The sequence below is a fragment of the Aedes aegypti genome, chromosome 2, assembly GCF_002204515.2.
Source record: "Aedes aegypti strain LVP_AGWG chromosome 2, AaegL5.0 Primary Assembly, whole genome shotgun sequence".
Lineage (NCBI taxonomy): Eukaryota > Metazoa > Arthropoda > Insecta > Diptera > Culicidae > Aedes > Aedes aegypti.
In genome coordinates, this window is record NC_035108.1 from 323,937,291 (window position 1) to 323,958,439 (window position 21,149).

Here is a 21,149-nt window from a genome sequence, read left to right on the forward strand (position 1 = left end):
GAAGTTTAATTATTGCACTGGTGGAAAATGTACAAAAAAATTATGAAAACGTTTCAAAAATATGGACAAAACTTGAGCTTCAGCGAATAAATGCTGTTGTAACAGGTAGTTAATAACGTTCATTTTTAATTTTCAAATCGATTTATCGAGTCTATTTCAACATAGGTGATCTGAAAATAATAAATATAATAGCTGGAGTGATGAGCAATAGTTCAACCCACCCTTGTGCTTTCTGTAGAATCAATAAGACGGATTTGGGAGTGAAACATGGACTATTACGAATAATCGGTACTATTGCTCAAAACAGTACCTTATGGAAAGCACAAGGTGGAACCAAGAAGACTGCGAAAACATTTTTCAACTGTATTAATGCTCCCCTTTTCCACGGTAATGAGGCTACCCGGATTCTTGATGTATGCGCGCCTCCATCGCTACATATCCTCCTAGGTTTGATGAATACATTGTACAATGCAGTTGCTGAATATAACCCTGAAATTGCACAATCATGGGCAGCAGCATCAGGTGCAACACGTCATGCTCAGTTCGGCTTCACTGGGAGGCATTGTTATAGTTTATTGGCAAAGCAAAATATACTGAACAATGGTGATGCGACACTAAAACAATATACAGATGCTCTCGACCAGTTTCGGAATGTAATTGATTCTTGCTTTGGAATCAATTTACTAGAGGATTTTCAGCGAAATATTACAGAATTTTGCAAAGCTTGGAAAGCGGCTCGCCTGCCAAATACATAATGGATCAACATGTTGCAGAATTTTGTGAAAGTAAGCAAGTCGGATTATCGATCTTTTCGGAGCAGACAACTGAGGCTATTCATAAGGATTTTTCGAAGAAGTGGGAAAACTTCAAAGTTCCCAAAACTAATCCAGATTTTTCGAAGAAATTGCTTAGTTGTATTGTTTCCTATAATAGTCTTCATGTTACATGAAACAGTATTCTATAAGGTGTTATACATTCGTAACTATATAAAATAAACTAAGAAAAACATAAATTACATAAGCCATGCATTTAATTAACAATCACCAAATCGATGATTTTTATTAAGATATTTCTAATAAATAAAATTTGGCAGACTATAGTGGGCTAGTTACATTACGGCAGTTAAAATAGATTTGACTTTTTCAAATAATGTTTTATTTTTTAATGTCCAATGTTTAATGTCATCTATCTTCATTTCTCTAGTTGGTATGCATTTGAACGATCAAAACTTTTTTGAATTGTTCGGTCACAGTATTATATATGAGCAAAAGAGATCAAAAACACTAAAATCACTTTTATTTTAATTTTTGCCGGTGAAAGATTTTTTAATTTTCAGCATCTTTTTCAAAATCATTAAGGGCAACTTTGGGTGAAAAAAAATTTAGGTTCATGAAAGTTCGATAATATTTGCCTCTCAGCACACCGTGTGTGGTCGAATGTCCATGACGGAATCCAAAATTTTAATTGATAAATATTGATTTTTCGTTGATGTGGACCATCATTCAGTTTAAAAAGACCTTATATGAAAATTTACTGATGGACGCAAGCTTCCGCCGGATTTTTATTCGGTTTCAAAATAGGAACAACCATGGCATTTCCATTTATGAGGAAAATATTCCAACTGAAAACATTTGTTAAAAATATAAACCAAGAATGATAAGCTACTCTCTTGAAGTTTGTTGATTTTGTCCAAGCATTTTACAGCTCCTGGCGCTGCTCGAAACCATTGTAATAAGGAACTACATGCTTATGAAATTTTCACTTTTCAAGGGACCCCAACTTATATTTCCTCTCATCTTTCCCTTTTGCTTTCCTATCCCAACACCCAGGAATAGGTTAAATGATTATACCTGATTAACCATCATTGATTACGCTCGAGGATTTGAAGACCACTTTTCCACTGTCCTCGTGTTCAGTAAGGGTTCTTACTTTTTGACAAAGATCACACATAAAAAAAAGCTGCAGCTAATCATGCATCGGAACTTATTTTCTGTCTTCAATGAAGCAACTTCTCTCCGAATGGAGCCTCCAAACTGGGAACACGAATAGGTTTCGGCATCGAACCCAACTCCGACAGCCCAGGATGATTCACTTCAGCTTCCACTTCGATGGATTTCTTCATCGATTGCTGTCGGCGATGATGCTGATGGTGATGATGATGATGCCGTTTTTCCGTTTGGTCTCTCAAATCCTCTTGCGTTGTTTTATGATCGTCCAGGTATTTGAAGAGTCGTGTTACTTCATGCTCAACAACCGAGCTCAAACTGGAATGATGCTTCTGTTTGTTTTTATTAGTTGCAGCGTAGATACGCGCTTCATCTTCCGACATCATCTTGCCATCCATGTAAACGATAGTGGAATGCCTGCGATTAGGTCCGTCATACAATTCCTTCAACGTACTCGGACTGACATTGTGAATGCTTTCAGACAAACTTCTTTTGTGAAGACCTCCATCGCTACCATCTGAACCAATGCTACCAAATTCAGCTTCTCGTGGAGTCAGTGGATTTGTCGATGCGCTTTCAGCCGTATCCAACAAGCTGTATTCCTTCCCTGAGGGTCTTCGTCTTTTCCGTGGTGAATTTTGGTTGGCAGAAGAAATGTTTGACTGCGGTACGGTACTACCAGGGCTAAGGAAACGGTCCTTTCTAGCTTTGATGATTTCTCTGCATTTGTTGGTACAACCCCCGACCCATTCGGATATAAGCACAGCTAACCCTATCAAATAGCCGACACCCATCAACAAGAACATACCTTCCGTGTCACCTAACGTTAGACCCTTTTCACCAGCGGTAGGTACTTTTAAAACTTTACCAACCGAAGCCTGACGAAAACGTCCATTTTTAGTTTTCTGCATGTCCCAAGAAACGTCTTTAGATAGTTTGGTAAGGATCCCAGCTTCCTGCATATACAATATAGCATTGTTAAACTTGTCCCGATACACTGAGTTCAACTGGAAAATGTAAGAAACACCAAATAAAGAGAAACATTGCTTGCTCACATGCAACGTGTATCGTTTGTTGGCAGATCTGAAATAAGAATATCTTGTTATATATGAACTATTCTAATCTACAGATAAAAAGCAACTTACTCATCAGAGAAATTCGACTGCACCAAGTAGTTCAGTTCAGCTTTCGATCCAATAAACGCATACGAAATGAGGAAAGCTTCCGTCACATTTCTAATGCCTTCGTCAAGATTAGAAACGAACTTCAACCTCTGGATCAACTTCTCCGTCGTCTCATCGCTGGAATTCAAGAACCACCGTTCCCAACCTCCACGATCAAGCGTAACGAACCGAAAGAAGCCACTTTTCAATTGTTCCACCGAGTCGATTGTGTCCGGGACCACGGGCATCGTTACAAACGCAATGATCGATCCCGTGTAGCACGATGTGATGATAATCGTGAATACCCAGTAAATGCCTAGAGTAGTACAAAATTCAGTTGTTACGTAAATTCATAAAACTGACTGCGTTATACTCACCGATCAGCATCCTGGTTGAGGTTTTCTTGGTATTACTCCAGGAGTTCTCGCCGGTGAATGTCAAACTGTTGGTGAACGTTCCAAACACGTACCAGAACATGTTCTCGATTTCGGTCCAGTTTCCAATCAAGTGACGCAAACTCAATTTGTCCGAGAAAGCCAGCGGGAAGATGGCCATTAGGTAGACGAGCGTCAGGGCCAACCATACGGGCCACTGAAACGGACCGAGAATAGCTCGGTATCTTAAAGTAGAGAAAGGGTGAGTTAAATTTCACATGAATAAAGAACAAATGTCGGTTTTTGTGAAAGGTTATCCAAATGAATGATTATTAGAACTTGGCTTAAAAAATCAACCATCTATATTTTTCATTTTGAAGAACCTAAGATGGTCCACATTGTGGCGACTGCAACCAATGGTACCATTTCTCATGTGCTGGTGTTGGCGATAGCATAGCAGCAGAGGATCGGAGCTAGAAATCTTCGAAACCGTTAGACCATGTCATCTCACCAACTGAACCAGGTGGAGTTTTGTAATCGTTTGACAACGTCATCTCTCCAGTAAATAGCGGGCAAACAGCAGAATTCTATCGTGCTTCGAACTGGAGGGTTGCATCTCATCCACCGTTTCAATCAACGCCCGTGTCAATGAATATGCCAGTTGTGAAGACGACAGCGCCCGCTCCGTGGCAGCCGAACATAAATCCATCGGTTTCGTCTTTCATCAAACAACCAACGACAGCGATTGCATCATCACACCATATTCCGGCGTCGGTACCCTGTACTGCCTCTGGTTCATCGATCAACGTAAGGTTCATTCCTGAAGATCCTTGAGTTGATCAGTACATTCCTTATGTTTTACCTGGTTCATTTGTGGTAAGTACTACCGATTTAGATTCCCTTTGAAGAAATGCCGTAGACTCAACCAGTCGAAGATATGTTCACCAAGCACAAACACTTCCACTATCGACGCAGCGCATAGGGTATCAACCGTGAAGTGAATCACAATTGTGCTTAAGTGAAATAGTAGATTTGGGCTGTAAAACGGTGAGTCGACAACTAGGAAGGAGCGTTCAACACAGCTCTGGTCCTCACAAGTTCCTACCTCACGCTTCCACGGGTCAAACGATGACAAAGACCGCCAGCTAAGGGTTGCATACTTAGCTGGTAGTGCAGCCTGGGCACTGTTGTCCTTCTGACATCAGCTAGATTGAGGAGGTACGTCTCGAGCGTCTGTTCACCAGGAGGTGCGGCTCAAACAGCGTCTGTTCTGGTATCCAGCGGCTGAGTAAGAAATGCTGAATCGCGCACAGCTAAATCCAAGGTGGTAGCCCCATCAGCGCGATCGTCCTAGTGTTAGTTGGGACGTTAAACAGAGCTGGCACAATGGCGCTCCGGCAAGACAGGAGTGTTGGCGTAGGCCCAAAAAGCCACCCGTAAAAACCTTATTGCGAATAACATAGGAGATAATACGACCCGGAACAATCGGCAAAGACCCACGCGACGAAATAAGGATTACGATTGGAAACTTGGAACATGGAACTGCAAGTCACTTGGTTTCGCAGGTTGCGACAGGATAATCTATGACGAACTACATCCCCGTAACATCGATATCGTAGCGCTGCAGGAACTTTGTTGGACTGGACAGAAGGTGTGGAAAAGCGGGCATCGAGAGCTAGGAACTGGCTTCATAGTGTTGGGCATGATGCGACAACGCGTTATCGGGTGGCAGCCGATCAACGCAAGGATGTGCAAGATGAGGATAAAAGGCCGTTTCTTTAACTACAGCATCATCAACGTACACTGCCCTTCGTGAGACCCGACGACGAGAAGGAGACGTTTTGCGCGCAGCTGGAGCAGATTTATGACGGATGCTCGCCGCGTGACGTGAAACTCGTTGTTGGCGATATGAACGTCCTACCGAGAGGAGATGTACAGACCGGTAATCGGTCGGTACAGTCTGCACGCCGTATCTAACGACAACGGCCAACGATGCATCAACTTTGCAGCCTCTCGTGGTATGGTAGTCCGAAGCACCTTCTTCCCCGCGAAGATATCCATAAGACCACCTGGAGATCACCCGATAAGCTAACCGAGAACCAAATCGACCACGTTCTAATCGACGGAAAATTCTTCTCTGAAATTACCAATGTTCGCACATACCGCAGTGCGAATATAGATTCGGATCACTACCTAGTTGCTGTATGTATGCGCTCAAAACTTTCGACGGTGAACAACTCGCGTCGAAGCCAAACGCAGCGGCTTAACATCGAGCGGCTACGGGACTCAGCAGAAGTAGCCCAAGAATACGCGCAGCAGTTGGAAGTGGCCCTACCAACGGAAGAGCAGCTTGGCGCCGCCACTCTTGAAGATGGCTGGATGCACATAAGATCCGCCGTAGGTAGCACCGCAACAGCAGCACTAGGTCCAGCGGCCCCGAATCAGAGAAACGACTGGTACGACGGCGAATGCGAGCAGTTGAAGAATTAGAAGAATGCAGCATGGGCGAGAATGCTGCAACACCGCACGAGAGCGAACGAGGCACGGTATAAACAGGCGCGGAACAGACAAAACTCGATCTTCTGAAGAAAATAGCGCCATCAAGAAGAACGAGATCGCGAAGCGATGGAAGAACTGTTCCGCGCTAAAGACACACGGAAGTTCTACGAGAAGCTTAACCGTTCGCGCAAATGCTTTGTGCCACAAGCCGACATGTGCAGAGACTGTGACGGAAATCTTCTCACGAACGAACGTGAGGTGGTCGAAAGGTGGCGGCAGCACTACGACGAGCGAGCACCTTAATGGTGATGTGGCCAGTAGCGGAGGTGGCACGGAAATAACTTTGGGAGCACTCGCGGACGACGAAAGACTTCCGCCTCCAGATCTCCAAGAGGTAGAAATGGATATTAGACGGTTGAAAAACAACATAGCCGCTGGAGTGGACCAACTTCCGAGCGAGTTGCTAAAATACGGTGGTGATGCACTGGCAAGAGCGCTGCACTGGGTTATTTCCAAGATTTGGGAGGAGGAAGTATTGCCGGAGGAGTGGATGGAGGGTGTCGTGTGTCCCATCTACAAAAAGGGCGACAAGTTGGATTGCGCCAATTATCGTGCGATCACAATTTTGAGCGCCGCCCACAAGGTACTCTCCCAAATTCTATGCCGCCGTCTATCACCAATTGCTAGAGAATTCTTTGGACAATATCAGGCAGGATTTATGGGCGAACGAGCAACAATGGACCAGATATTCGCCATCCGCCAGGTGTTGCAGAAATGCCGCGAATACAATGTATACACACATCATTTATTCATCGATTTTAAATCGGCCTACGATACAATCGATCGAGAACAGCTATGGCAGATTATGCACGAATACGGTTTCCCGGACAAACTGATAAGATTGATCAAGGCGACGGTGGAGCGAGTGATGTGCGTAGTCTGAGTATCAGGGACACTCTCGAGTCCCTTCGAATCTCGCAGAGAGTTACGGCAAGGTGATGGCCTTTCGTGTTTACTGTTCAACATTGCCTTAGAGGGTGTGATAAGAAGAGCGGGGATAGACACGAGTGCCACGATTTTCAGAAAGTCCGTTTAGTTACTTGGTTTCGCCGACGACATTGATATTGTTGCACGCAACTTTGAGACGATGGCATCCGACTAAGGGCTGAAGCTAGGCGAATCGGACTGAACATCAATGTGTCAAAGACGAAGTACATGATAGCGAGGGGCTCAAGAGAAGACACGGCATGCCCTCCACCTCGAGTTCATATTGATGGTGATGAAATCGAGGTTGTCGAAGAATTCGTGAACTTGGGCTCACTGGTGACCGCCGACAACGACACCAGCAGAGAAATCCAGAGACGCATCGTTGCTGGAAATCGTGCCTACTTTGGACTCCGCAGAACGCTCCGATCGAGCAAAGTTCGCCATCGCACGAAGTTGACCATCTACAAGACGCTGATTAGACCGGTACTCCTCTATGGGCGCGAAACATGGACCCTACGTGCAGAGGATCAACGCGCCCTTGGTGTTTTCGAACGGAAGGTGTTGCGGACCATCTACGGCGGAGTGCAGATGGAAGACGGAACGTGAAGAAGGCGGATGAACCATGAATTGCACCAGCTGCTGGGAGAATCAACCATTGTCCTGCTCGCAAAAATTGGGAGGCTGCGGTGGGCCGGGTATGTCACCAGAATGTCGGATACCAACCCAGTGAAAACAATCCGACCGGCACAAGACGACGTGGTGCGAAGCGAGCAAGATGGGTCGATCAAGTTGAGGACGATCTGCGGACCCTTCGCAGAATGCGTGGCTGGCGACGGGCAGCCATGGACCGAGTCGAATGGAGACGTCTCCTACGTACAGCAGAGACCACCCAGGCCTTAGTCTGACTGGTAAGGTAAGGTAATAGTCTCCCTTGTTACTCAAAGTCTACGCTACTTTGTGGCTACAACGAATCGGATAACTTAATGAGACTTCAGCGCAGTTTGAAAGGGGACACGAAGAAAGCAGTTTGTAGTCTGCTTCTGCGTCCGTCTAACGTCCCGGATATAATCAAGACGTTGAATGTTCTTTACGACCGGCCAGAGGCAATAATACTGGCTGAAATCCGTGCCGCGCCGACTCCGCGCTCTGAGAAACTAGGCAACATTCTATCCTTCGGCTTGGCTGTCCGAAATCTTTGTGCCCACTTAATCGCGACTGATCAGCAAGTTCATTTAGCGAACTGGTTGAAAAGCTGCCAGCTAACATTAAGCTCGATTGGGCTTTATACAAGCAACGGGTGGTAGATGCAAATCTGAAAATCTTCTCAGACTACATGGACGTTATTCTGACGGCAGCTAGCAGTGTAACGCCAGTTACGGACAAAACCGACAAGATGAAGGGAAAGCCGTGATGAATTCTCACACGTCTGAGGTGGTTAAAGTCAACGGTTAAAGTTCAAGATCCAAACGTGCCGAGAAAGTCTGAAGCTCCAAGTCAACCAAGAAGCCAGCATCCTTGCATGGTATGCAAAATTGCTGGTCACAAGCCGAAAGATTGCAGCTCTTTCAAATCGAAGACTTTGGAGAGCGCATCTCTGAAGGCGGTGCTTGTATCCGCACGGAAAATGACCGTGCGGAATGGAAGGATGCGAACAAAAGCATCACCGGTTATCACACCTGAAGTTCTACACGCAAACGGTCGTTCGGTCAAAAACATTTTTTTATGGTGGCTCTGATTCGACACTGTCTAACAGCTCTCTGGCAAAGCAACTGGAGGTGCAAGGTGTGATATCCCCGCTGTGCATGCAGTGGACTAACGGCGTCAAGCGTGTAGAAGAAGAATCTCAACAAGTTCAACTGAATATTTCGGGAAACACTTTCAGGGAAGCAATTTTCGCTGCAAAAAGTCCAAACAGTTGGTGGACTTGAATTACCGAAACAATCCGTAGATTTTGCAGAACTGCGGATCAAGTACCCATATTTGAATGGAAAACCATTTGGAAGTTTCGAGGACGCAAAACCGGGCATCTTGATAGGTCTTGACAATATCAGGCTGAAAACCACGCTGAAGCTATGAGAAGGTCGTGAACACGAGCCAGTGGCGGCGAAAACCAGACTTGGTTGGGTGATTTACAGCCGTTCTGGAAGAAGCGCCAATACTGCTTGTCCAAGCGTTCTACACATTGGTACGCAAAATCACAAGGACGATTTACACGAGCTGGTAAAAAGCTTTTCTTCCACGGAAAGTGTTGGAGTTTCAGTAAAGCAAGCCGATGATCAACGAGCAAGAGAGATTCTTCAGGCAACTACAAAAAGAACCGAAAACGGAAAATTTTAAACAGGGCTTTTGTTGAAGTTTGACACGTCGAAATTACCAATAGCAAGCCTATGGCTGAGCGGAGGTTGAAGTGTCTGGAGCATCATTTGATGAAATCACCCAGTTTGTATAATTTGACGGCTGTTTGGGCACGTCAGGAGTTAATCATCAATATTAACCTCCTTTTCCCGAGCAGCCTAGATAACCGCGTAGTGTCGGTAGCGGTTGTTTCAACTGGCTAAGAATTAACACTACGGACTGCCTTTTCCGGTGGTAAAAGTCCACCTCACAGGTGACCCCTAATTTATGGTGTGATGAGTACTGTGCCTAAGAATGAATGGTTAGGGGGGTCTAAATAAAACCTAACCGCTAACGGAGCCTGTGGGGTACCAGGGCGCCCTTCACAGTATTGAGTCCTTCCTGTGCTACCCGGAGCAATGGTGCAGGTGACCTTGTGTTTCTCCGAGATAATCGGCTGCCCTTCTTCAGTCTCTATCCTGAGGCTTAATAAGGGTGGGATTATGAATATGTTGACATTTAATTTAAATTATCACCTATATGGATTCGCATTATGCGTTTTACACAGTGTATTCTGTGCTCTTTCGCCTTTGGCGATTTTAAATAGATACCGATCTGGTTTTTTCGTTGCTGGTCTTCTTCGTGCTGAGATTGCAAAAAGCTTAATCTTGCCTAGTTTGGGTAGTGGCTACGGTTCAGCATAAAAGAACAGCAACGATCAATCTTTGCAGACTCATGCAAAATGGTGCAGCCCAAGTGGCGCTAGTTCAAGAACCCTACTTTCGTAGAGGGAACTTCTATCTAGGTAACCTTGTGGACCCAGTTTTTGCTACTTTCAGCAAAATTGAAACGGCAAACTCGCGCTCCATGCCCCGCGCATGCGTGCTCGTTAATAAAGCAATCGTTGCTACACTCATTTCTGAGTTAACTACTAGAGATGTATGTGCTGTCACAATCGATGTTTCTGTTGGTGACCTCAACAGGAAATACGTCTATTGTTCGGTATATTTACCACATGATGAACCATCCTCAACGGATGACTTCAAACGAGTTGTCGTACACTGCGTAACAAAAGACCTTCCGCTGATTGTGGGCAGTGATGCCAATGCTCATCACATCATCTGGGGCAGCTCAGATATCAATTTGAGAGGCTCCAGTCTGATGGAATACTTAAGTAGTACAGACCTTGGATTACTTAACATAGGCAATCGCCCAACCTTCATGGTTTCTAATAGAGAAGAAGTGTTAGACATTACGCTCTGCTCGAATAGAATCAGTCACGAGTTGACGAATTGGCATGTATCCGATGAGGAATCATTATCTGATCATCGCTACATCTTCTTTGAACATTCAAATGTAACTGCGCAGACTTTGCGTTTTAGGGATCCCCGGTCAACAAACTGGGAACTCTATATTGAATTGGTTGCGACCAAATTTCATGGATATTCTCCGTCCATTGAAAATCCAAGTGATCTGGATGATGCCGTTGATACTACAACATCCTACATTATGGAAGCTTTTGAAGAAGCATGTCCTCTGCGGTCTGTAAAGACTACAAGAGGGACCCCATGGTGAAATTCCGATCTGACTAGACTCAGGAAACAATGTAGAAGGAGTTGGAACAGACGCCGTTCAGCTGGATCAGAGTCGTTCAAGTCGGCTCGCAAGGCTTACAAGAAGGCTCTTTGTTCTGCTGAACGATCCGGCTGGAAAAACCTTTGTACAAATGTTTCCAGTTTGAGTGAAGTTAGTCGGCTGAACAAAATCCTTGCAAAATCTAAGGATTTCCAAGTGAACGAAATTCGCTTACCTAATGATGACTTTACTTCTTCCGATGAAGAAGTTTTAGAATGTTTATTCAATACACACTTCCCCGGATGTGTGGACATAGCATCTACGGATGAACCAAATGTCTTTTCATGTAGTTACGAGTCTCTGGCCTCGGCTCGCAGTATCGTAACTACTGAATCGATTCAATGGGCACTTAATAGTTTTGCTCCTTTCAAATCTCCAGGAGCGGATGGGATTTATCCTGTTCTGCTCCAAAAGGGATTTGAGTTTATCAAACATGTTTTGAAAAAGCTACTTGTAAGCAGTTTTGCTACCGGGTACATTCCCAAATCCTGGCGTGATATTACTGTAAAGTTTATCCCGAAAGGAGGACGTGCGTCGTATGAGGAAGCGAAGAGTTTTAGACCAATCAGTCTGACCTCTTTTCTTCTGAAATGTCTGGAACGCATTATCGATCATCACATCCGTGATGTTTATTTGGCAAACATGCCTCTTCATGTGAATCAACATGCTTACCAATCTGGAAAGTCAACAGTGACTCTTTTACACAAAGTTGTATACGATATCGAGAAAGCATTCGCTCATAAGCAATCCTGCTTGGGTGTTTTCTTGGATATTGAGGGTGCCTTTGATAACGTGTCTTTCGATGCCATATTGGAAGCCGCACGAAACCATGGGCTACCTACAATGATTACCAATTGGATTCATCAAATACTCAAAAACCGACATCTCTTCTCGACATTGCGTCAAGCAGCGATTCGAAAATTGAGTGTTTGCGGATGCCCCCAAGGGGGAGTCTTGTCACCACTTTTGTGGAATTTCGTAGCAGATACGCTATTGAGGCAACTCAATAATAGCGGTTTTCCAACATATGGATTTGCCGACGACTATGTAGCTCTGATAGTTGGTATGTGCATAAGCACCCTATTCGACCTGATGCAAAGTGCTCTTCAGGTAGTCGAGAGTTAGTGTCGCCAATATAGCCTTTCGGTTAACCCGAATAAAACATCTATTGTTCTGTTTACGGAAAGACGAAACCGCGATGGAATTCGACCTTTACGTCTTTTTGGCACTGAGATTAATGTGACTGATCAGGTAAAGTATGTCGGAGTCATTCTAGATTCCAAACTTTTATAGACAGCTCACATTGATTTCAGAGTCAAAAAAGCTTGCATGGCCTTCGGTCAATGCCGGCGAACCTTTGGTAAAACTTGGGGCCTCAAACCCAAATATATCAAATGGATTTACACAACAGTTGTTCGACCAATATTGGCATATGGATGTCTTGTGTGGTGGCAAAAGGGCAAAGTGAGAACAATCCAATCAAAATTGGGTCATCTCGAGAGGATGTGCTTGATGGCGATGTCTGGTGCGTTCTCTACAACTCCCACAGCAGCGCTTGAGGCCATTTTCGACGTTGCGCCTCTACACATATATCTTAAACAAGAAGCACTTTCTTGCTCTTATCGTTTATGGGTACTGGATCTACTGGAGAAAAATCCAGTGAATCGTAGATCTACACACACTTCGTTGTTTCCACTTTTGGTGAATTGGGAGAAAATTGTCCTTGCTCCAAGTGATCTCACAACTGCTTGTAACTTTCCTTACAGGACATTTACCACACAATTCCCTTCACGGGAAGAGTGGACGTCTGGCTATTTGGAAAGAAGTATATCAAACAATATAGTATGTTACACTGATGGCTCCCTTCTTGAAGGTAGAGCTGGTGCAGGAGTATATTCTCGTGAGCTAAGGCTGAATCAGTTTTACTCACTTGGTAGAAACTGCACCGTTTTTCAGGCGGAAATATTTGCTCTTATGTGTGGAGTGCAATCAGCACTTCAACAGCGCGTAATGGGTAAAGTCATATACTTCTGTTCAGATAGTCAGGCTGCTATAAAAGCTCTCGCTTCGGCCAACTCAAGGTCGAAGCTTCTTATCGCATGTCGAACTCAAATTGAGGAACTGAATTCAGTCAACTCTGTAAACCTTGTATGGGTACCAGGCCATTCTTCCATCGCTGGAAATGAATTGGCTGATGAGCTAGCTCGCGATGGAGCATCGCATGACTTCATTGGCCCTGAGCCGGCTATTCCAATTTCGAAGTGCTGGGTGAAGCTTCAGATAAACTCTTCGGCGGCAACTCAGCACAAGCAATATTGGAATAGTTTGGAGTCATGTCGTCAAACAAAATTGTACATTACTGAGCCATCTCCAAGGGTGGCGAAGTATTTAACAAATCTGTCAAAGCAGAATTGCAGTCTCTTGGTCAGAGCGTTGACAGGCCACGGCCGACTCAACTATCACATGGCAAATATTCAGCGTGCTGACTCATTTGTGTGTGATAGTTGTGACTCCGATTATGGAACTTCGTATCACCTGATATGTAACTGTCCAGTTTTTTCGCAAATGCGATTCCAATTACTTGGTAAACACTTATTGAGTGAAACTGAATTCAGAAGCCTGAATCTTCAGGACATTCTGTTATTCTTAACCCGCTGTGGTAATGAGCTATAGACTCTCTACGCTCATGCGTTTTGTAGTGCCCTTTTTAGGGCGCTGTTCGAACCCATTGTGGTATGGAGCTACATGCTCTCATTTCGCTTTTGCGATCTTCCCTCTTCAAGGGACCCCATTCCTATTTCCTCCCATCTTTCCCTTCCCTTTCCTCTCCCATCGGGTAGATGATGAAATAGGCTCAAATATGGCGATGGCACAAATCTCCCAACTGGTGGGGAACGTGCCTTTGGAGCCGGCCTTCTGATACCTGATACCTATGGCTGAGCGGAGGTTGAAGTGTCTGGAGCATCGTTTGATGAAATCACCCAGTTTGTATAATGGCGTTCGACAGCAAATAGCGGATTACGTATCTAAAGGATATGCACATAAGGTAACTGAAAAATAATTAGCAGAGACGGACCCGAAGCGGACATGGTATCTACCACTAAGTGTAGTGGTAAACCCCAAAAGGCCCGATAAGGTGAGAGTTGTGTGTGCTGCTGCATCTGTGCAAGGAGTATCCTTGAAATCTGTACTTGTCAAAGGCCCAGATTTGCTTACGTCGCTGCAAGCCGTTTTCAGCCGCTATCGCCAGAAAGCATTCGCTATCAGCGGCGACATAATGGAAATGTTCCTTCAGGTACATATAACTCGTCAAGATCGTTCAGCCCAGTGGTTCCTATAGAGGGACCAACCATCCGACTCGATCCAGGTATTCGTCATGGACGTCGCTATATTCGGGGCCACCTGCTTTCCGAGTGCAACACAACATGTGAAGAACTTGAATGCAGAGGAGCACGCCACCAAGTTTCCGAAAGCTGTTGTAGCAAACAGATAACCATTATGTAGACGATTATCTGGACAGCGTCGATACTGTCAAGGAAGCAGTCCAGCTGGCTGTGGATGTTAAGGAGGTACACGAGAAGGCTGGATTCCTGGTTCGTCATTGGATGTTGAACTCTTCCGAGGTACTGCAGACAATCGGAGAGCAGAACACAAAGGCGATAAAGAGCTTTACCATGGATAAAGGGAGCAATATGGAACGGGTCCTGGGGATGGTCTGACGACCGCAAGATGACGTATTCGCTTTTTTGTTGACGCTGCGGGAGGACTTACGAAACTTAGTTGATGGATCCACAGTTCCGACTGAACGTCAGCTTTTGAGTCGGTTCGCGAGAGATCTGTGCGAAGATAGAACACACTGGAAAAGTAGCTAAATATTTTTGTGTTAGATTCATTATTCAATACTATCTGATATGCTCCATCCATTATACTACAGTTATGAGTGCGTATGATCCGTTGGGATTAGTCGCACCGTTTGTGATACACAAGAAAACAATAATCCAAGAAGTGTGGAGGTCAAGCATAGGATGGGATGAGCATCTTCCAGCCGATATAGTTTGCAGGTGGGAACAGTATATCACACTTATGAAAAGCTTAGATAATAATTAATAGCTAAATTTTCTGCTATATTACCCAAGAACCACTACGTTACAGAACTGGTACTTGGTACTACAGAAAATACGGACATGCCAACAATGAAATCGTGATAAACGAGGTGAGTCAGAAATTCCACGTCTCTGAACTACGAACAGCTGTTAAAAGGACCGCCAATAACTGCAATTGGTGCAAGGTGTATAAATCCAAGCCACAAGTGCCACCCATGGCACTACTACCATCTGTTCGCGTTACACCGTACGCAAGGGCTGGACTACTTTGGCCCAATCACGGTGCGTTTCCGTCGAGGAAGTGCTAAAAGGTGGGTCGCTCTTTTTACCTGCTTGGACACGAGAGCTGTTCATTTGGAGGTTGTCTTTTCGCTTTCAATAGAATCCTGTAAGTTGACCATACCAGGTTCATCTCTAGACGTGGGGCACCGCAAGAAATCTACTCAGATCAAGGAACCAATTTTCAAGGAGCGAATGCTGAGTTTAAGTTGCAGATGAGAAGGGTTAACCAGGATCTGGCGGAGACTTTCACCAATGCGCACATCCAATGGATGTTTAATCCTCCGTACGCTCCGCATATGGGAGGAATTTGGGAACGGCTGGTGCGCTCAGTCAAGGCAGGTCTTTCCAGCATGTCGTAGTACCGGAATCCAGATGAGAAGACCTTGATTACTGCAGTCGTTGAAGTGGAATCAATTGTCAATTTTCGTCCCCTGACCTACCTACCTATCGAAGGTCAGGAAAACGTAGCCTTGACACCGAACCATTTCCTTCTATTAAGCTCGAACGGTGTAGTTCAGCCGACAGTACGACCTTCGGATGAGGGCGCAGCTCTACGAACAAATTAGGAACATATCCAAGTAATGCTAGACAGATTTGGACCCGCTGGATCCGGGAATATTTACCCGTTATAGCTCGTCAACCAAAGTGGTTCGGTTAAGTTGAACCAAGCAATGTCGGAGACCTAGTAATCGTGGTGAACGAAGAGATGCGGAACAGTTGGACTCGAGGAAAGGTTCTACACGTCTACCCTGGGTGAGCTGGACGAGTTCGCTGTGCGGACATGCAAACTGCTGCAGGAGTCATGTGGAGACACGCAACGAAACTTGCTGTTCTGGATGTTGCCAGAGAGGAAGCATAGCTCCAGGAAACCTTAAGCAATACGAGCAGGGCGTGTTAGCAACCCGGGCCAGTGAGTTCAGTACCTGCGGTTCAGCACCACCCGCGGTTGTGACCGACAGGACAAGGAGAGAGAACTGTCATACTGCGTATTATTATTGGCGAGTCAGAAAGTGTATTATAACGATTTATCAAAGTAATAAATTCGTTGACATCCTAAATTCATTGAATTATAAATTTGTTAAATACAAAGTGAATCAATTGTAAGTAAGACTACTTTGTTTCTAAATAAATTTGTTATTCTAAGCATTAAAATTATAGCACAGATATTGGAATATACCATTGCTACAAACGAGACGGATGAATTGTACATGTAGGACTATCAAATGTAAGCTAATCTTGTATTGTAGAACTCATGAATTGAAAAAAAAAAAACAAAATTATTTCAGCTTAAAGCTTACTCAGAAACATAAGTACGTGTTTGTCCTAAAGAGGTCCGAAAACGTCGTCCGCTCCTATAGCAACAGTGTTCCTATAATAGAGGATTCCAAAAGAAAACAACGAATACCGCAATATAGGAACACAACTTGAGAATATACCGCAACTAAAGAAACAGTGTACTAATAGTGAAGGTATCATTTTTCACTGACATGCCATTTGTTACCGCAATGAAATTATTTTTCTGATCAAGTCAATGGTCCATGCTTTCCAACAATATGTACATTAAATATGCCCCATCTACAAGAAAGGCGACAAGTTAGATTGTGAAAACTTCCGAGCGATCACCAAGCTAAATGCGGCCTACAAAGTATTATCCCAGATCATCTTCCGTCGTCTGTCACCTGTAGTAAACGAGTTCGTGGGAAGTTATCAAGCCGGCTTCGTTGACGGCCGTTCGACAACGGACCAGATCTTTACTGTACGGCAAATCCTCCAAAAATGTCGTGAATACCAGATCCCAACGCATCACCTTGTCATCGATTTCAAGGCGGCATACGATAGTATCGACCACGTAGAGCTATGGAAAATCATGGACGAGAATGGCTTTCCCAGGAAGCTCATGAGACTGATAAGAGCGACGATGGAGGGTGTGCAAAATTATGTGAAGGTTTCAGGCGAACACTCCAGTTCGTTTGGATCCCGCCGGGGACTACGACAAGGTGATGGACTTTCGTGCGCTAGAAGGTGTTATGCGGAGAGCCGGGCACAACAGCCGAGGTACGATTTTTACGAGATCCAGTCAATTTGTTTGCTTCGCCGTTGATATGGATATTGTCGGCCGAACCCAGTATCCAGAAGGTGGTCAAAGCTGGAAGGATACGATGGGCAGGGCATGTTGCAATTGTTCCGAATCAAAAATAATTGCAGCCTAATCACTCCACCATGTCACTTTGCTTTGTATATTTCTCGGCTGCAATTTCTTGGCAGTCTTCTTGGCAATCACGTCCTCACTGGGACAAAATCTGCTTTTCAGCGTAGTGTTCTTTATGAGCACTTCCACAGTTATTAACTGAGAGCTTTCTTTGCCAAAGTTGCCATTTTCGCATTCGTATATCGTGTGGCAGGTACGATTATACTCGATGCCCAGGGAAGTCAAGGAAATTTCCTTTACAAAAAGATCCTGGACCGACCGGGAATTGAACCCAGACACCTTCAGCATGGCTTTGCTTTGTAGCCGCGGACTCTAACCGCTCGGCTAAGGAAGGCCCTTGGCAGTCATTGGGATGAAATTTTCACAGAATTATTTTGATCACTAGAATACCGTAATTTCGGGTGAAATTGATCATTTTTCACGGTTCTTCTAGTCTGATTTCTATAATGTTAACAATGCCAAACAACTAAATGCAGGAAAACAAGTACGAAGGTGAGCCTCATCGACTTATGTACCGAAATTTTCGAACAAATGTCATTTTAGTGTTAACAAATACCTCTTAAATAAAAAATCAGAGGAACTCATTTCGGGGTGAAATTGATCACTTGTCAATACCATTATTGTTAGTTTCCAAAACAACTCTATATGATAAATATGAGCTACCTGAATCCGAATATGCTTGTAAAATTCTTAACAATGCAATATTTATATAAATAACGAATAGTTAAATTTCAAGAATAACGCGGAAAACGCCTAAATGTATGCAATTTCCTAAGGAATTCAATGATATCTAACAGAAATTCAATTATTTCAATCATGTGAGCAAATTGGTACGAGTTTTGGTGATGAAATCTGGTTTGGGGATATATCTCAAGCATCCTCACAAACTTTCAGGTTTATACCATGTTAAAATCCTTGCTTATTAATTAAAGTTCATAGGTGTTTGTCAATACTGCACCGTGCATGATTTTGAAATTTTACGTTATTTTCATAGTAATAAACAGTCTTTAACGCGAAAACCTTCAAAACACACAATTCGACAATAGTTACGACAAGCAACGTTCATTTACTGCAACTTACATTGATATTTGTGCTATATTATGAATAAATAGAATCGTGTGATACGATGATCAATTTCACCCTACTGATCAATTACACCCGATTTTACGGTACATATTTTACGAAGCAACATTTTAAATTCCTGCCTTTTCTTTTTATATAACACTTTATAAGATTACACAGAAGACAGTTAGAACCAAAATGAAGGAGCGGTCAAGGATCTTTACAGTTTTGTAAATTTTCACTTTACTTAGTGAATCGAACATCTGCCACTTAAAATGGTTATTTGGTCGAAAGTACTCTCAACGAAACTAATAATAGAACATTAGGCTGAACAGCAAAAATTGAAAAGGAAGAATCAATCAACTGTATTATCATACATTACCTCGGCAGTGACGAAGACATGAGGGTCACAAAAGCCGCACAATCCGTCGAATGAGACACCGACATCTCGGCTTTGACATTTCGTTCGCTCGTCACAAAGGCTCCGGCCAACCCAATATCGGCTTGCTTTCGCTCTACTTCATCCGTCACGGCGTCTCCCGAGCTAAATGAGTCTACGATTAACATTCCCTTCTCATTCGAATTTCGATTTTATAAATTACCCAAGATACGGCTTAGAAGGTTCCTTGATATCGAACGTGAAGTTCAGATAATTTCCCAGCGTCCTCAGGACTCGCATTTCAAGTCCATCCCAGCGAATGGCAATATTTCCTACCCCATCCGTAGACATGATCTTGAACACGAATGGCGGTTGATGAGCTGCGGATACCGTGAAGCGATGCCCGGAGAAACCTTTTCGGATTTTTGGTGGGAATAGATCCAAATTTGGGCGAGAAAACTTCCCGTTTATCCAGGAAGTTAGCACTATAGGTCGATTCGAACCCAATCCATCGATGTACAATTCGTGCGTGTACAGAACGTAAGCAGATTCACTATTGATTGATTTCTCGGTTGAATATGATTCACCAATAACTAGAAGATTCAAGATGTCTCTGGATTCCTTGGAGGACAGAAAGTCTTGAAGCTTCCACTGGCTAGACCGCGGAACGACGACTACGCGATTAGTCAACTGAGGTCCAAGTACCTTCCGGGTCATCATTACGTCCGAAATGAACAGAATATAGCTTCGACATTTTGAAGTTGATGGTGTCAATAGTTCTGGATTTTGAAGAGTATAGTTTGCACTTATCTTGCCACATACGTAAGTTGTCGGGAACTCCTTGAACAGAGCTTCCATTACATAAGTTTCCTTCTGTTCGACATACATGTCGAACAAAATGATTGGGATACATGAACTCAAATATTTGTTAACGATACGGATTAAAAGCTTCACTAAGGACATGGACTGTTGATCGGCCATCATTACATGGGCAAAATTCTTAGCCCAAACCTGTTCCCGAGTTTTGGGATTCCCTCGGAATGTGGGATCGTTGTAGCGTTTGACTCTCGTCTGGTCATCTCGAGCATCACAAGTATCATTCGTCGACACAAAGCTCCCGGAAACGTACTGTTCACTACTCAATTCGTAGTACCGATTCCGACGTGCCTCAACATCGTACGACTTGTACGCAATCAAGGCCCCATGAACAGGGTTCTCATCCAAGCGAATGCCTTGCAAGGCCAACAGCAATTCCAACCACAAGAAGCACAACAGACTAATCAGGATAACACTTTTCATTTCGATTTCGATTTCAGCACTGCCAGCTGAACTACCGCCCGACAACTATAAGAGCATCGGAAGAACCTGCCCTTTCTTTTATAGGCTCGCCTTCGTCAAAACAGGTGTGCCTCCCGCCCGATTCGGTGTTAGAAATTTATGAAACGCAATCACCTTTTGAACTCCGGCTGCGGTCGATCATATGGGGCTTTCACGCGAAGGAGAAACGGTTATGATTCCCGGGAACCATTCTGGGACAGCGGACTTTGTGTTATTGGTTTTGTAGGTTATTTTGGAAAAATGAAAATTGATTTTCCTCATCATGATATGCAAGGGGCACTTGTTTGGAATTTATTTTTGGGTACCGTTAAACGTAAGTTTGATATTTTTTCTGAAGAAAATCTGATTATTTCTGCATTCTGTTACAGTCACTCCACGCAGTTGAATCACCCACAATTTATGAATCAGCTGATTTCAAAAGACAAAATTATTATCAAACTTATCACAAAACATCAGAGAAGCTCTTGATCGCGGTATGAATCAACAATATTACTGAATTCTTTTTGTAGCTATTTGGGCTGTATTTTTTGCCGTAAGCCGTGTCCCTATTGACGCCTAACTAGAAACGACGTTTTAAAATTTGTTTCAAAGATTTTTTGTGACAGATTGAGCCCCAGACAACATTTAAAAAAAAGACACAACACGTTAATGCTTCCAGTGGGCTATTCGCCCTTTGAAGGAAGCACCACACTAGACAACGGACTAGCATGCAACGCCCAGTGGCACAGTCGGAAAACATTCCTCTCGAAAAGCTTTTCGCGGTCTGAGGCGGGAATCGAACCCACACTCCTTAGCACGATGCGGCTAAATGCCTCAGTGACACTAACCGCACGGCTAC

General features: G+C 44.0%; 1 protein-coding gene across 1 annotated transcript; it reads right to left on the reverse strand.

Annotated features, from left to right (window-relative positions):
* Nucleotides 1-1,747: 1,747 nt before the first annotated feature.
* On the reverse strand, nt 1,748-20,285 carry LOC5577727 (ionotropic receptor 21a). Its single transcript, XM_021841554.1, has 5 exons — nt 19,197-20,285; nt 18,977-19,138; nt 3,487-3,728; nt 3,092-3,425; nt 1,748-3,029 (listed from the first exon to the last, which is right to left on the reverse strand). The coding sequence occupies exons 1-5, from the start codon at nt 20,270-20,272 to the stop codon at nt 1,997-1,999; spliced, it is 2,847 nt and encodes a 948-aa protein (XP_021697246.1). The 5' UTR covers nt 20,273-20,285; the 3' UTR covers nt 1,748-1,996.
* Nucleotides 20,286-21,149: the final 864 nt, after the last annotated feature.